The sequence below is a fragment of the Mobula birostris genome, chromosome 7, assembly GCF_030028105.1.
Source record: "Mobula birostris isolate sMobBir1 chromosome 7, sMobBir1.hap1, whole genome shotgun sequence".
Taxonomy (NCBI): Eukaryota; Metazoa; Chordata; class Chondrichthyes; order Myliobatiformes; family Myliobatidae; genus Mobula; species Mobula birostris.
In genome coordinates, this window is record NC_092376.1 from 68,847,790 (window position 1) to 68,865,124 (window position 17,335).

General features: G+C 42.1%; 1 protein-coding gene across 3 annotated transcripts in view; it reads right to left on the reverse strand.

The window, feature by feature from the left end:
- LOC140200275 (NADPH oxidase 4) overlaps positions 1 to 17,335 on the reverse strand; it is a 148,545-nt gene that overhangs the window by 37,358 nt on the left and 93,852 nt on the right. For all 3 annotated transcript variants that reach the window (XM_072263364.1, XM_072263365.1, XM_072263363.1), the window contains 2 exons: positions 14,415 to 14,475; positions 11,835 to 11,916 (listed from right to left, as the gene is read on the reverse strand). In XM_072263364.1, the coding sequence (XP_072119465.1) occupies positions 11,835 to 11,916; positions 14,415 to 14,475 (143 nt within the window). The remainder of the gene's footprint in view (positions 1 to 11,834; positions 11,917 to 14,414; positions 14,476 to 17,335) is intronic.

Below are 17,335 nucleotides of genomic sequence, written 5' to 3' on the forward strand. Positions count from 1 at the left end.
ACTGTGACTAGATTTCTGTATGTGATACACTCATTTCTTTTGGCTTTCAGTAGAATGGGGTTTGGATACTATGCTGAGGAATCCATGCATGTCAGTGCTGTCAGACAGTCGCTGAGTCTGCTGTGCAATTCACTCTCCATCTATTACCTTGGCTAAACCTCTGTCGCTACATATGGCATTGTTTATTTTTTCTCTTGTGGCAAGAACTTTCAATCCAGAAACATGTGTTTGCAGTTAATTATTCCTATATTTCCTCAACAGGCTCATCAAAGCACTCCTAGTTGTTTTTGGTAGAAAAACCATACTGTTTCACAAATGCTAATATGGTGAACCCCAGGCCATAGGTTAACTGTAAGGCAATGTCTAAGAAGAGATATCTTTGTAAAGTCAATTAAGAGTTCTCATGTTGGGTTTCCTGCAGAAATATTTCTGTTAATGTCGGTGCATTGAGGCCAACTAATGCAGGTAATAGACCAGATTAGAAATAACAAAGACAAAGTTCTGGATGAACTCAGCAGATCAGGCAGTATGTATGGAAATGAATAAACAGTCGGTGTTGCGGGCCAAAACCCTTCATCAGGATTGGAAAAGAAGGGGGAGAAAGGCAGTACATGAAGGTAGGGGGAGGGGAAAGCAATAGTTGGAGACAAGAGGTGGGGGAGGGGAATGAAGAAAGAAGCTGGGATGTGATAGGTATAAAAGGTAAAGGGCAAGAGAAGAAGGAATCTGATAGAGGAGAGTGGATCATGGGAGAAAGGGAAGGTGAGGAAAAGCACTAGGAGGTGATATGCAGGTGAGAAGAAGAGGTAAGAGGAGAGCTGGATTGGGGAATGGGGAAAAATTACCAGAAGTTAGAGAAATCACTGATCATGGCATCAGGTTGGAGGCTACCCAGACAGCATAAGAAGTGTTAGCCTTCCAACCTGAGAGTGGCCTCATCGTGGCAGTAGAGGAGGTTATGGATTGACATGTCAGAATATGAATGGGGATTGAAATTAAAATAGCTGGCTACCAGGATATTCTGCTTTTGCAGAAGGAAAGAAGGTGCTTGACAAAGCAGGCCCCAATCTACGTCAGGTCTCACCAATGTATAGGAGACTGCATCAAGAGCACCCCAACACATTCACAGGTGAAGAGTTGCCTCATCTAGAAGGATTATTTGGGGCCTGAATGGAAATGAGGCAAGAGGTGATTTGTTAGGTGTAGCATTTCTTCTACTTGTAGGGATAAGAGGGAGATTAATGGAAAAAGACAAACGGACAAGTAAATGGAGCGATCCCTGCAGTAAGCAGAAAGTTTGGGGGGGGGGCGCGAGATAATGTCTTTTGTTGATAGGATCCCATTGAAGTTGCAGAGAATGATATGCTGAAAGAAGGGGCTCATGGGGTGGTAGGAACTCTGTCCCTGTTAAGATGGTGGGAAGATAGGGTGAGGGCGGATGTCCAGCAAATGGTGGAGATGCAAGTGAGGGCAGCATCAGTGTTGGAGGAAGGGAAACCTTGTTCTTTGAAGGAGGAGGACATCTCTGACGCTCTGGAAATAAAAGCTTCATTCTGGGGACACATGCAGCAGAGACGAAGGAATTGAGAAAAGGGAATGGCATTTTTTTTTTTTACAGGAGACAGAGAGTGAAGAGGTATAATCATGATGGGTTTATAAAAAAAGTATTGATAGATAGTTTGTCCCCAGAGATGGAGACAGAGAGATCGAGAAAGAGGAGAAAAGTATCAGAAATGGACCAAGTGAATGTAAGGGCAGGGAGGAAGTTGGAAACAAATCTGATGAAAGTGACGAGCTCAGCATGGCTGCATGAAGCAGCACCAATGTAGTCATCAATGTAGCGCAGGAAGAATTGGGGAGCATTGCCAGTGAAAGCTTGGAAAAAAAGACTGTTCCACATAGCCAATGAAAAGGCAGGCATAGCTGGGGCCCAAGTGCGTGCCCATAGCTACCCCTTGGGTTTGGAGAAAGTGGAAGGAGCCAAAAGAGAAATTGTTGAGTGTGAGGACCAGTTCTGCAAGACAGAAGAGAATAGTGGTGAAGAGGAAATGGTCGGATCTGGTGTTGAGAAAGAAGCAGAGAGCTATAAGGCTTTCTTAAATGGAGCACAGGAGTGTTTAGGAACTGGACATCCATGGTCAGGGAATTTATATTTATTGAGGAGATTGAGCGCATGTGAAATATTGCGGATGTAGGTGGGAAGGGAGTGAACCAAGCAACACTACTTCTGCCCATTCTCTTCCTCTCTCACCTCCATTCTCAGCCCAAACAGCCCTTCCATGTGAGCCAACAATTACCCCGCAAATCTGCTGAGTTATCTATTGTATTCAGTGCTCCCAGTATGGTCTCCTCTACATTGGTGACACCCAACTTTAAAGCTCTATCCACAAAAAGCAAGATTTCCCAGTAGACCATCATTTTAACTCCAATCTCCATTCCCATTCCAACATGTTGGTCCAAGGCCCCCTCTACTGCTATGATGAGGCCACTCTCAGGATTAAAGGCTACTCCATCTGGGTAGCCTCCAATTGCATGATCATTGATTTCTCTAACTTCCTGTTACTTACCCTTCCCCCTTCCCTCTTCTTCAATTCCACACTCTGGCTCCCCTCTTATCTCATTTCTTCTTCACACCTGCCTTTTGCCTCCCCCGGTGCCCCTCCTCCTTCCCTTTCTCCCACAGTCCACTCTCCTCTCCTCTAAGACTTCTTCTTCTCCAGCCTTTTTTGCACTTATCACCTCCCAGCTTTTTAACATCATCCCCTTCCTCCGCCTACCCGGCTTCACCTATCATATTCTAGCTCGCACTCCTCCTCCTCCCGGCACTTTCTTATTCTGTCTTCTTCCCCCTTCCTTTTCAGGTCTTATTGACTGTTTATGCATTTCCATAGAAGCTGTCTTACCTGCTGAGTTCCTCCAGCATTTTGTATGTGTTACTGATGTGTCTGATTATTACCAGAATGACTCTTAATCTTCCATTCTCCCTCCTTGCTGATCACATCTGGCTAGAGAACTGTGTCTTATCCCACTTTTGCATTGAAATTTCCTTGGGGGAATCAGATTGTCTCCCTCTGGGATACAGACCCAACTCCAAGGTCCACTTTGGTCTCATATGCAGCTTCCAATGTTGGGGAGTATGCATTTATATTGATAATATGCCATCACGCATCAGCAGAAACATCGTGAATGGACTACATCTCAATTGAATAAACAAGCTCTCTCGAGTACCTGGTATACCTAAAACTAGTCCTAAAACTTGAGGGAGAACATCTTCAGCCATGAATCCCACAAGCACATCCTCCACTTCTGGGAAAGCACAATATACTAAAGGATCTCAGATATGCTGTAACCAGGAGTAACTTCAAAATTCAGTTTTGTAAATCTCTGCTGTCTGTCACAGGGAAAGTCGTTCACCACTTGCTCCCACTGGCCAAATAGCTACTACACATAATTTAGTGTGGATTCCTTCCATCTAGAGGCACTGTAGATAGGAAATTCACCATGTAACAAATTCAAGATCAATGCAGCAAGCAGCATCAACCACCACAATAAACCCTTTCCTATCTCACTTAAATCTTCCATTTTGACGAGCGAGGGACTGTAAAGCACCCTCCTAAAATTTGAATGCCCACAGCAATTATCTCCATCTTTCATTTGCTTCACAACAGTATGTAAGCCATGGCTATAATTAAAGGTTCCTCAAAAGACTTATCCCAGTGCAGACTGAGATCATTCAAGGGGGCATCATAGCTTTATCACTATTTTCAACCTTTACCGCTGCAATGCTGCATCTCATCAATGTTTGCAGTGCAGCGTTACTGATCAATGTGACTAATGGTAAGCTGCCCAGCCACCTGTAAAATCACCTTCAACAAAGCAACAAGATTATCTCAACCTTAGTAATTGTTAGACATATTCAGCATGTGAAACCACATATATTCAAAAGCCAAATTCGAAGCCACTGTCAGTTTGTTCACAAAAGCCTTACACTCCACTACTAATCCACAATAAAGGTTCACATGCAGGCCCTGGAAACTGTGAACTGCTTTCCCCATCTCAAGATTCTAATCATAGCAATGTTGGCATTCAAGATAAAGGTCACCATCACCTTGATTCCTCTAGCCAACTAAGGAAATGGACATTGAAAATAAAAACCTCAAAGCAGGACATTTTTTTTCATATAGGCATCCATTAGTCTCATGAGACCATGGATTTGCGCCTTGGAAGGTTTCCAGGGCGCAGGCCTGGGCAAGGTTGTATGGAAGACCAGCAGTTGCCCATGCTGCAAATCTCCCCTCTCCATGCCACTGATGTTGTCCAAAGGAAGGACATTAGGACCCATAAAGCTTGGCACCAGAGTTGTCGCAGAGCAATGTGTGCTTAAGTGCCTTGCTCAAGGTCAAGGCTCGAACTAGCGACCTTCAAATCACTAGATGAACATCTTAACCACTTAGCCACGCGCCAACTAAAGCAGGACAAATCAATATCTATTGGCAAAGGAATCCCTGCCTTTTGGATTACTTACATCAGGCACTAGTAACACAAGCACAAAATGCTGAAGGAACTCAGCAAATCAGGCTCCATCTAAGGAGGGGAATAAACAATTGATATTTCAGGCCAAGATCCTTCATTAGAACCAGAAAGGAGGTCAGGGGAAGCAGAAGTCAAAATAAGGACCAAAATAAGGAGGGGGCTGGAGGGCGAGTACAAGCTGGCAGGTGATAGTTTTATTGTCATCTGACTGTTCACATATACAACCAAATTAAACAATGTCCCTCGGCACCACAGTGCACCCACAAAACATATCATACACATGAACCAAAATATTACCATAAATAAGTTGATAAATATAATTCAAAATGCATGTAGCATGCAGCACAGGAAAACAGTTAATAGCTTGCTGTCCTAGTGACAAGACCTCGGTGGTGGCAGGGTTTTCAAAAGTTTCATGGCATGAGGGAAGTACCTTAATGAGGGCCTTGACCTTATCATGGTCTGGAGGTTTGGGTGTCTCAATAGAGAACTATGTTGGCTGGAGTCAGGGCTTCGTGCTTTGGCTCTTGCTAGGGTCACCCACGCCAAAAAGGTCAAAAAAGTAGAGGCCACACAAGAGTGGTCCACCAGTCCTCCAGGTTTGGGGGCTCAGCTCAAAGCTACCGATCCTAACTGGTAAAATAAAATTATTACAGAGACAGCAATGAAGAATCGTTCTACTGAACAGCTAAGTGCTACGGTATTCCTGAGACTCCACCTAGGACTTACAAGACAGACAGTAATAAAAACTGAGGGGAAGCTATTGATTAGATTACACTGCCAGAGATGAAGGGCCTTTATTGCTGCCCTGAACACCAGCATTGTAATGGACAGTAATTAAGTACTGAATGAGGGAAGAAGATTTTTACTGTCCTCTGCAGGGTCTTTTGCAGTCTGATGCCTTGCATCTTCCACACCACACAATGATGCAGCCAGACAGGACACTTTCAATGGTGCTCCTGTACAAAGTCAGAGAGTCTTGTACACCTCAGTCTCCTCGGGAAGCGCAGATGTTGCTGTGCCTTCTTGATTAGTGAGGGGATGTTGTGGAACCAGGTTAGATCGTACATTCTGTGCACATGAAGGCAGTTTGTGTTCTTCACTCTCCCCACAGCAGAACCATTGATGTGCAATGGAGGGTGGTTGACCTGTGTCTTCCATAGTCATCTCTTTTGCCTTGACAACATTGAGACTCAGGTTGTTGCTCTCGCACCATTTGACAAGACACTCCACCTCCTCACTGTATTCAAACTCATCATTGTTGCTGATGAGGCCAACCACTGTAGTATCATCAGTGCACTTGATGATATGGTTAGAGTTGAATCTGGCCGTGCATTCAAGGCTATGGTACAATCTGTGAACCAGTGTGATCGGTAACTGAACTGGAAAGAGTCCAATGTAGCTGGAAGATGAGATGCTATATGATCCACTACCCGCCGTTCGAAGCACTTCGTGATTGTTGAAGTCAGAGCCACTGGGTGGTAATCATTCAGATCAGTTACGGTAGCTCTCTTGAGCACCAGAATGATGGTGGCCGCCTTGAGGCTTGCAGGACATTGGACTTCTTCAGGATGATATTAAGGACGTCCGTTAAGACCTCTGTTAGCTGGGCTGCACACCCTCAGCACCTGCACAGACATGTAGCTTTGCAGCATTTACCCTAGTTAATAGCCTCCTCATCTGAGCTGCGGTCAGACAGCGTGCCCATTCCTCAGGAGGAGAGGGGGCTTTCCTAGATGTCATATCATTCAATGGCACTCAGCCTATCAGGAACGGAGGCATTGTTGTTGTTGACGTGCAGTATGGACTTCAAATCAGTTAAGATTTGTATATCCTGCACATAGGCCATCTGTCCCTGGGGTCAAAGGATGCCTGTGGATTTGCTGTGCGTTCTCATGATTTTCCACCCTGATGGCACAGGAGAGCGTGGTTCTTCCTCACCTGAAGAGTCATCCTGTCCTCTGTTCTGAAAGCTTCAATCCCAAAGCAGTGCACCAACCTCTGCAGTCGGCCAGCCATGGTTTCTGGCTTGCACTGGCAGTGTTGTGTTTAATTACAGTAACGTCCTCAATTCAGTTTCCTATGTAGCCAGTCATCCATCCTGCACATTCATCAATGTTGACGTGATGATCGTAGGTAGCCATCTCCATGAATGTGCTGTAGTTTGTGCTTTCAAAGCAGTTCTGCAGCACTGAGGTCTTGCTTTCCCTGTAAACTGGTTTGATTCATTTAACCAATAGTCTGTATGCAGGGATTAGCAAAGTGGATATGTGATCTGAATATCCAAGGTGAGGGTGGGAGGTGGCCTTCTAGGCTCCACGAACATTAGTATAACCAGGCCTTCTCTCCTCTGGTTGAGAAGTTGACAAGCTGTTAGCATGATTGAAGTCACCAGTAACAAGGAAGACACCATCGGGTGAGTGGCTTCAAGACAGCAGATGACGCTGTAGAGCTCCTGCAGCAATAGGATGGGAGTGGGGGGAGGGAGGGTGTGGTAGGCTGTAAACTTCAATAATCACAATGGCAGTTAACTCCCTCAGTAAATAGAACGGCTTGCACTTTGCCCTCAACGATGCTATCTGCAGTGAGCAGTAGGCCAGTACTACTGAGGCATTTACACACCTGTCCTTATTAATGTAGACACACAAACCTACTCCATGGCTCTTGCCTGAAATCACAGCATTTCCATCTGCCTGAAGGGAGGTTAGGCCTTCTAGCTGGTCGGCCAAGTCTAGAAAGGTGTCCTGGAGTCATGTTTTTGTCAGGATGAATCTTTCATCTTCCACTGGTTGAGGAGCAGATGCAGGTAATTCATCTTATTCTCTGGTGATCAGACATTAGCAAGTAGAATCATTGGGAGCATGGGCCTGCAGCAATCTGCTTTAGATCTCACTTGAATACTGGCACGCTTATTACGCTTCTGCGTTTCAGCACACTGCTGCAGAAGACTGCGGCACGGAGCACGGACCTGCTCCTCGTGTTTGTCAGTACCTGCACAGCCCCTTTGTTGTTCCACTTGCTAGTGACAAAGACTTGCAGATCTTGTGTTCCTTATGAACAGCAGTGTTTTCAGTCATAGAAAAGACAAACAGGATAAGAAATTTCACCATTAAATGGAGCCAGCGTGCCACCATCTTGTGACATCAGGCAAGGGGGTAGGTGGGTGGGGGAGTGAGGATGGAATTAGAAGATGAGAGGTTATTGACAGAAGAGGTAAAGGGCTGGAGAAGATGAAATTTAATGAAAGACAGGATAGTGGACCATGAAAGAAAAGGAAGGAAGAGGGAAACCCAAAGGAGGTGAGGAGGAGAAGGGGTGAGAGGGGAACTAGAATGGGAGTAGACAGAAAGAAAATAGGAAGGGGAGTAATTAGAGGTAGTTGGAGAAATTGATGTCAATGCCATCAGGTTGGAGGCTACCCAGACCATTTAAGAAGTGTTGCTTCTGCAACCTGAGTTTAGCCTCATTGTTGCAGTAGCGGAGGCAATGGACCAACATGTCAGAATGGGAACAGGAAATCAAACTGAAGTGGTGTGTGGCCTCATCTGGAAGGACTGTCTGGGGCCCTGATTGCTGGTGAGGGAGGAGGTGTAGGGGCAGGTATAGCACTTGTCATGTTTGCAGGGCAAATGCCAGGACAGCGATCAGTCAGGAGGGAATGGATGGACAAGGGGGTTATGTAGAGAGTAGAGATACATGGAGGATGGGGTGGGAGCAAACGATGTGCTCACTGGCAAGATCCTATTGAAAATGGCAGAAGATTTGGAGAATGGTGTGGTGGATGTTGAGGCTCCTGTGATGGTAGGTAAGAACAAAGGGAAATCTATCCCTGTTATAACAGAGGACATCTTAGATGTTCTGGAATGAAGAGCCTCATCCTAAGAACAGATGAGCCAAAGATGGAAGAACTGAGAGAAGGGAACAGAAATTTTACAAATGACAGGATGAGAAGAAGTATAGTAAATGTAGCAGTGTCAGTAGGTTCGTAAAATGTATCACTAGATAGTCTGTCTCCAGAGATGGAGACTGAGAGATCGAGAAAGAGAAGAGAGTGCCAGAGATGGACAAGTAACTCTAAGGGCAGGGTGGAAGTTGGAGGCAAAGCTGATGAAATTCACAAGCTCATTATGGGTGCAGGAAACCGCACCAATACAGTCGTCAATGTAGCAGAGAACACACACCAATGCTGCCTCTGTAAAATCCTCCAAATCCACTGGAAGGAAAGTTAGCATCCTCTCACAGGCCTACATTGACACCATAGAGCTCTTAACACACTTGGTTGACTCCTTTGCTAAGGTCACTTCATTTACATACCTCACATCAGACTCCCAAGATACAACTCTATAAAAGATGATAAAGAAATGATGGGAAGATGTCATCAAAGTATTTTTCAAAAGTTCAATGTCCCTACTGACCTTTGGGAATTCATGAACCGTGTCTGTTCAAAGTCGAGAAGGAGCTCTCAGCTTGGCACTGAATATTTTGAGTCCATTCTCTGGGAGCACACAGAATTTCAGCATAAATGACAGAATATTTGTACCATTTCAAAAATTACCTACATATCCTTCCTATCACAAACTGAGGTGATAAGGGAGAGGGGGGGGAAAACCCAAGAGGATGGGCAAGGGGTATAGCAAGAGGGACTACCCCTTGCCCATCCTCTGGGTTTCCCCCCCTCCCCCTTTTCTTTCTCCCTAGGCTTCCTGTCCCATGATCCTCTCATATCCCTTTTGCCAATCAGCTGTCCAGCTCTTGGCTCCATCGCTCCCCCTCCTGTCTTCTCCAATCATTTTGGATCTCCCTCTCCCCCTCCCACTTTCAAATCTCTTACTATCTCTTCCTTCATTTAGTCCTGACAAAGGGTCTCGGATCGAAATGTCGACTGTACCTCTTCCTAGAGATGCTGCCTGGTCTGCTGCGTTCACCAGCAACTTTGATGTGTGTTGCATGAAACAAACTTACTGGAATTAAAGCAAACGAGAGACACAAGAGACTACAGAAGCTGGAATCTGGAGAAAATAACCAATAAGAAATATTTTGGCCAGACCACACATACTTAGAATTTATTACTTATACATATTGACATCAAAAGAAGAATAGGGATGGCAAAAGACACCTTTACGAGAATGAAGAGTATACTGACCAATAAACTACGCATGACAACGCGCTTCAGAGTACTGAAATGTTACGTTTATCCAGTTATGTTACATGGCTCAGAATGTCGGACAGTATCTAGTAACATGAGGAAACAAATCGAAGCAGCAGAGATGTGGTTTTTGAGAAGGATGCAAAGAATATCATGGAGGAAACGAGTATCTAACGAGGATGTCATGAACAGAGCAAGCACAAAAAGAGAAATAATGTATGAGATCATGAAAAGGCAACGTAACTTCATTGGACATGTGATTAGGAAGGAGAAGTTAGAATGCACGGTAATTATGGGAAAGATTGAAGGGAAGAAAGCAAGAGGAAGGCAAAGACAAATGATGATGGAGACAGCAGCCAGAAAACTGGAAATGAATACCAATGAATTGATCCACTTGACCTGAAACAGGAGTGTGTGGGCCATGGCAGTCAAAGCTCAAACTGGGCATGGCACCTGATGATGATGATGATACATACTGAAAAATAGTTTTGGAAACCCAACCTACCTGCACCTGTAAATGACATTGCCAACATTATGTTCTTTCAGGTGAATGTTAAACTCTACCTGCCTATTCTTCAGGTGAAAGAATAAAAGAAGAACATTTTCTTTCACACAGATATTGAATTAAAACATGATCCAGAATTGATCTATGGCCAACAAGAAATCAAACTCTGTTCAAGTACTTATTATGTTTTCCATGCCCTGCTCAACCCAGTTAATGTTAATAATAGAGCAATATCAGACAGGTTATTCATTATGTAAAACAATCTGATTTAGTTAAGGTGCTGAACAGGGTGAAGTACAGGCCACCAAAGAACCTGGATATTTTTCAGAAGATACAAATTATTTGTCATGCCCTTTGTGGACGACCCATCAGCCAGGTCATGCCTTGTCACCATCGGGAAGAAGATAAGGATCTTGAAGGAACACACTCAACGATTCCTGAATAGATTCTTCCCCTCTGTCATCCAATTTCTGAATGGACATTAAACTCATGAACATTACCTCACTACCGACTACAGAAATGCACATAGTTTGTTTTTACAATAATTATTTAACTTGATTGAAACTCCAACTAACATTACATGAAAAGATCCAGAATATAATCAATTACGATAGGCTAGCTTTAGTGGGAAATGGTAGCAGTTCCTGAAGTATCTAGGAATAGTAATCATGAGTTTGTGAGGAACAGGTTATGCCACATGAGCCTGATTGACTTATTTGAGGAAGTAACAAAACATTTGATGAAGGCAGAGTTGTGGATGCAGTGTATCTGGATTTTCGTAAGGCATTCGACAAGGCTCCTCATGGCAGGATAATTCAGAGAGTCAAAAGGCATGCGATCCAGGGAAACTTAACTACATGGATTTAGATTTGGCTTGCCCACAGAAGGCAGAGGCTGTTAGTAGATGGAGTGTATTCTGCCTGGGGATCAGAAACTAGTGGTGTTTCACAGGGCTTTGTTCTGGTGCTCCTGCTCTTCTTGACTTTTATACATGAGGAAGTGGAAGGGTGGGTTGGTAGGTTTGCAGATGATACAAAGACTGATGGTGTTGTGGATAGTGTAGAGGGTTGTCATAAGTTACAATGGGATATTGACAGGATACAGAGCTGGGCTCAGAAGTGGCAACTGGTGTTCAATCCAGAAACGTGTGAAGTTTGAGAAAACTTCAGAGAGGGTGCAGAGGATATTTACCAGGATGCTGCCTGGATTAGACAGTATGCAGAAAAGTTCAGCAAACTTGTTTTTTTTCTTTGGAGTGAGGGACAATAAAAGGTGACTTGATAGAAATGTATAAGAATATAAGAGGTACAAGATGGTAAAACGAAAGAGTGGATAGCCAATGCCTTTTTTCCCAGGGTGGCAATAGCTGATAAAAGACGGTATAATTTTAAGGTGATTGGAGGAAAATATAGGGGGATGTCAGAGGTGGGTTCTTTTACAGTCTGATAGTGCAGGAATGCACAGCCAGGGCAGTGGTAGAGGCAGATATATTAGAAACAATTAAGAGACTTTTAGATAGGCACATGGATGAAATGAAATAAGGGAAGGGTTAGATTTATCTGTCATTTAATAAGCATGCATAATATGAAAATGATTAAAAACAAGATTATCTTTAGTGATAAAGAAAGAATAACATTTACACAGACTTACTTTGGGTAATTTCTCTGTTGCAGAATGGGTAGGATCTCTGCATCCATATTTGTTTCAGACAGCAGCAGTTCTCTAAATCTTTCTGCAAAAAAAAATTTTTAAAAATCCATAACATTTCATTACATCTGTGTTATTGTTCCTGATAACTGAACTAATTTATTGCAATATAATGCACAGCAATCAATAATTTCCCTTCATTCTTCCATGTATGTAAAGTCTATCAACAAAGTTCCATTTTCCTTCATGGGTTTCTGGCAATATTTTGTTTTTCAGTCATTAGCCAGTTGCTGAAAAGCATGGCATTAATGAAATATCTGGGTTCTTTTGAATAAAATACTGTGTGAATTCAAATATGACACAGTTGATACCATTGTCATCCCTAGAACAGATACTTACTTACTTTCCGCTCAAAAAGCAAGTACGAAAATAACTTGCATATAAAACTAGGTTTGATGGACTGTACAGAAAGGCAAAGGAAATCAGCTGCACCTTGTTAATATGTTCGCAGCAACTATCCATCCGGGTTAACCTGTTGAGTTTTCCAGTTCAGTGGTTACCAGCCCACCATTCCATTATCCAGTGACATAAATACACTGGATTCTTGTTAATTGGACCTTCAGTCCAATCAGGACAGCCATTTATTTGGGATAACTCTTAAAGAACAAAAACTAATCAAGAAAATAACTGGGATTCCCTTTGTTTGTTTGGAAAACTATGCTGCTTATTTGGGTCAGGAGAGTTTCCAATTGGTGTCAGTCACGTGCACTTGTGTGGCCATTAGACACTACACCGTGCTTCGAGCAGACAGCTTTTAAAATAGTGCCATATGTGTGTACTTGTGTTCAAAATGCAATGATTTTTGTCACTGATTGGTGGTGAGAAATAAGCAGTAAGACAATTCCTGAACCGTTTTGCTCACTGTGGTTTCAAGCATTCAGGGTTTGAAATGCCAGAAACACACTGGAGTAAAAATAAAATGATTGCACTACTTCAACTAGTTAGAAATTATGATGAATTTGAAGGTTTGACAATCATCTTGAATGTTACAACACAAATGAAGATTTAGAGGATGCAATCATAGAAAGCATTAAATGAAGGCAGCCCCATTATCAGCACTAGAAGTTTGCACTGATTTTGTTCATTTATAGCCAGTCAAAAGAACGCAGCAGTGTACATTGGATAGATTCTTCTGGTGATAATTATTTGGAACTAATACCGAGTTTAAAGTATTGTAGCAATATTTGTAGTGTTGTAATTTGTTCTAGATTTCCTTTAAATGCATAATTTGTTACTCACTTGAATGGTAGTTTGTCTTTTTTATAGCTTTTTTACTATTTCCATGAAACTTCAACTAATTGGGGCTTCCTCTTAATTGGACCAAAATGTACTTGTCCCAATGTGTCCAAATCATCCGGAATCCATCACAGTTGGAATGTATGGGGACAGGGTAAACTGCATAGCAATAATTATTCAAGTGGGTAATTTCAAGTGTCAAAAGCTTCAATCACACAAGAATATATTATTGAAACTATTGAAAAATATTTAACTGCAGGAACTTACTTTTTACATACCTTAAATTTTGAATGAAATGATGTAGAATTAAGCATATAGACAATCCATGCAGCCCACTGCTTAGCGCCCATTTCATCTTGCCTTTTGCATATCCTTTTGCAAATTAAATTTTTTTACTTTAAGAAACTACTAGATTAGATTTGCTTATTAATCATGTGTACATTAAAATATACAGTGAAATGCATTGTTTGCATTAATAATCAGGATGTGCTGGGGCCGCCCGCAATTGTCGTAATACATTCTGGCACCAACAAAGCATGCCCACAATGTTCAGCTGACAAAATATAGTCAACATACAATTGCTCATCTATTAACAGATACTTTTGGAAAATTAGTTATTTGATATCTTCTGTCCACAGTAAATGAAAGTCAAGATCACACTGATGTTGGAAATCTGAAATTAAAGCACTCAGCAAGGCAGGCAATATCTATGGAAAGAAATCCCAATAGCCTCTCTAGTCCAAGAATATTCATCAGAACTGGGAACGAGTGGAAGCAATTTAATTTTCAGCAAGAGAGAAGTGGGAGAGGGGGTGATAAGAAAAGAGGTGCATTTCTGATTGGGTGAGACCTAATTAATTAACAGAGTATTATCTTTCGTGTAGCCCAGCAGGCCAGATTATATTAATGGAAAAAGCACTAAACCAAAGATCGTAAGTGAATGATTACAGAAAGGGCCAGTTTTAATACAATCAAAAAGAAAGAGTTATTTTAACTCAGACTACGTAAGGGCTAGATATGATGGTGCAACTAACTCCAACACAAGTTTGAGGAACAACACTTCATCTTCTTACTGGGCACATTGCAGCATTCTGTCTTTAACCTGAAATTCTCCAACTTTACTCACTCCAACTTTCTCTAAGAGAAACGGAAATGATTTAGCATTAATTTTACTGCCGAGAATTCCAGGAAAAAAGGAAGGAATGAATCAAAGTTGTGTAGTTTGGCTAGTGATAAGACTAAATAAACATTAAAATTAGTGAATTTAATTGTAAATTTTGGACTTACTTGTCCAATCTCCAAGAACACGGAGGTGAATGCCAAATGTTCTTCTGTTTTCTGCAGGACTCTAGGAAATAAATCATAGCTCAATGTTGTGACACATTCTGTATTATTTCACTATATAAGATAAACACTGAATTAATTTGGAAAAACCATCATTGGGAAATTTCAGATGTTTGCAAGATTTCTCCAATTGCTGCTCAACAGATCAGGCTTTGAAGAAATCCTCCACCGGCTCCACACTCAGTCACAAAACAATATATATGGACGGCAGCTCAGGGAAAGGTCAAATATTCCCGATATCAGCTTTCTTCCTTACATCAAAATTAAAACACATGAATATATCCACAGGGTAATCAGCAACTTCCAACTTCAGGAAAGGAAGTGAGAAAGTATGAAAGGGGAACCCAGCATTGGCTACAAAAGGAAAACACATGTTGTGGCTAACCCTTGGTAAATGATTCTCCAATAAATGTACATTAGCATTTCTCATTGCTCACATATCCAATTTGATTTTCAGCCATCACAATTCAACAGTTAATAAAAGCACATTTCGTTGTTAGAAACCTCCAAATCCATAGGAGGCTGATAATTAAGAGAATAATGGCTAAAGTTCCCACATGTCCTGAGAAGTCCCTTGGTTATCATATCTGTTTCCTTTGAGTTGGGATAGAAGTGTACATGAAATAATGCAAAGAGAACATACAGTCAAAATGCAATACTAGCAATAAAACTGTAAAATAACTATCCCCAATAACAATTTCATTCCATCTGAAGATTTCCTCCACTGAGGGTACTGTAACTTCATGGAATGGTATCATCTTGAGTTGTGTAAAACGCTGTTTCAAAGAAGGAAACAAACAAAAAAATGGTTTTATCACAAGCTCATTTAAATCAAAATTGTGACCACAATATCTGATATCACATTGTACCTTCTGCTTTTCCTGCTTGCAACAGCCAGTGACAGTGTGAATGTTGTTTGACACTTTACCCATCAGAATCTAGCAAACATCTGTCCTCTTATTGCAGGTAGTGCATTGCAGTAGTGAAATAAGAATCATGGAACTTTTGTTTCAGCTTCATATCCTGTGTCAACCACATGCAATCCACCTTTCACAGTTTGAACTATCTTTTCTGGATTATTACAAAACTATGCACACATGCCTGACTCCATCCTTCCAAGAGTTCAGCAAAATCAGCTGCATTGTCACTGTTCCATTGTTCACCACACACATCTCTAGAAGATCACATAAAGCAAAGATCATTCTCCACTTTGAAATCATCATTTGAGCATGGAGGGTGGAGCTTAAGATGATGGCACCTAACAGCGACTCTTTTGCTTGCATCTTCGGAAACAGCTCTATTTCTATCTTTAACATCCCTTTTTTCCCCTTTTCAAGGTTCTTTTGAAGACCCTGACCTGGACTTCAGTTCTTTGCGGGAATGGGACCAGCTCTCAGGGCTTCACGGCCGGCTGCTTTTCGATATGCCAACGACGCAGCCTGGAAGACTAGCGCACCTTCATGGCTCTGGAGGCAGGCGGATTTGAGGTTGGTGCCACCGCTGCCTGATGTACCATGGAAGTACACGGAATATCAAAAGCAACGAGCTGGCTGCTGGCTGTGTACCCAGAGACTCAAGTTCTTTGGGCACAGAGCTCGGAAAAAGTGACACAACAGACTTTTAACACCGTAAATCAGTGAGTTGTTTTTGTTGTCTCCCTTCTCGACACCTCTTTTTCCCTTATTAGGGAGAGAGAGACCCTGTGGTATGTCGAATTGCTGGGTGAATGAGTAGTCCTTGGGGTACTGTAAGGCTGTGTCTTTATTGATGCTTTGCTGCACACTTGAGTGCTCGATTGGGGGGGGCTGATGCTTTTATGTTGGTGGGGGATGGGGGGTCATTACTTTGCTGCTGCTGTGCATGGGAGGGGTGAGTTGGGGGGCTTTGGAGTTCTAACATTTAACTGTTATTCATTCTTTGCAGAACTCTGTTTTCATAGATGTTTGCGAAGAAAAAGAATTTCAGGATGTATATTGTATACATTTTTCTGACACTAAATGTACCTATTGAAACCTATTAAAATATCCACAGGAACTGCACCTATCCAGTTAAAGTGTGCATGTACTATGATCATTATCATTTTTTAAACTGATATATCGCATAAAGCAACATGTTTGTGGTTATTAGTGGTCAATCTTCCAAGCCACAAGACATCACTGCAAGAATTCCTCAGCACAGTGTCCTTAAAACTACCATCCACAATTGCTTATCAATAATTTTCCTTCTGTTTTACAGCCAGAATTGGGGATGTTCACTGATTCAATTGGTTCAATTGAATTGCAACTTCCCTGCAAGTGTCTGCATGTAGCAAAGTATTGGCTGAACAGTGGCAGCAACATTCTTACCACTTTCTCTTGCATTTCCATTAACAATTTCCTCACCATTAACATCCTGGGAGTCATTACTGAGCAGAAATTCTGCTCAGCCAGGTACATAAATACTATGACTACAAGTGCGGGTCAAAGGATGTACATCCTGAAGTGAGTGTGTCATCTACAGTACTGTGCAAAAGTCTTAGGTGCCCTAAATTTTTTATGTGGTTTCAGATGGTATGGCCTCCACAGAGCCCTGATCTCAACATCATCAAGGCTGTTTAGGATTACCTGGAGGGACAGAAGCAAGTGAGAGAGCCAAAGTTCGCAGAAGAACTGTGGTAAGTTCTCCAATATGTTTAGAACAACCTACCAGCTGACTTTCTTATATAACTTCACAACACTCCACCTAAGAGAACTGATGCAGTTTCAAAGGCAAAGGGTGGTCACACCAAATATATTGATTTGATTTAGGTTCCTACTGTTTACCGATCTTTATAGCAATTTTTTCTATTTATTCTTTAAAATATCTTCACTTTACAGAATTTTTTT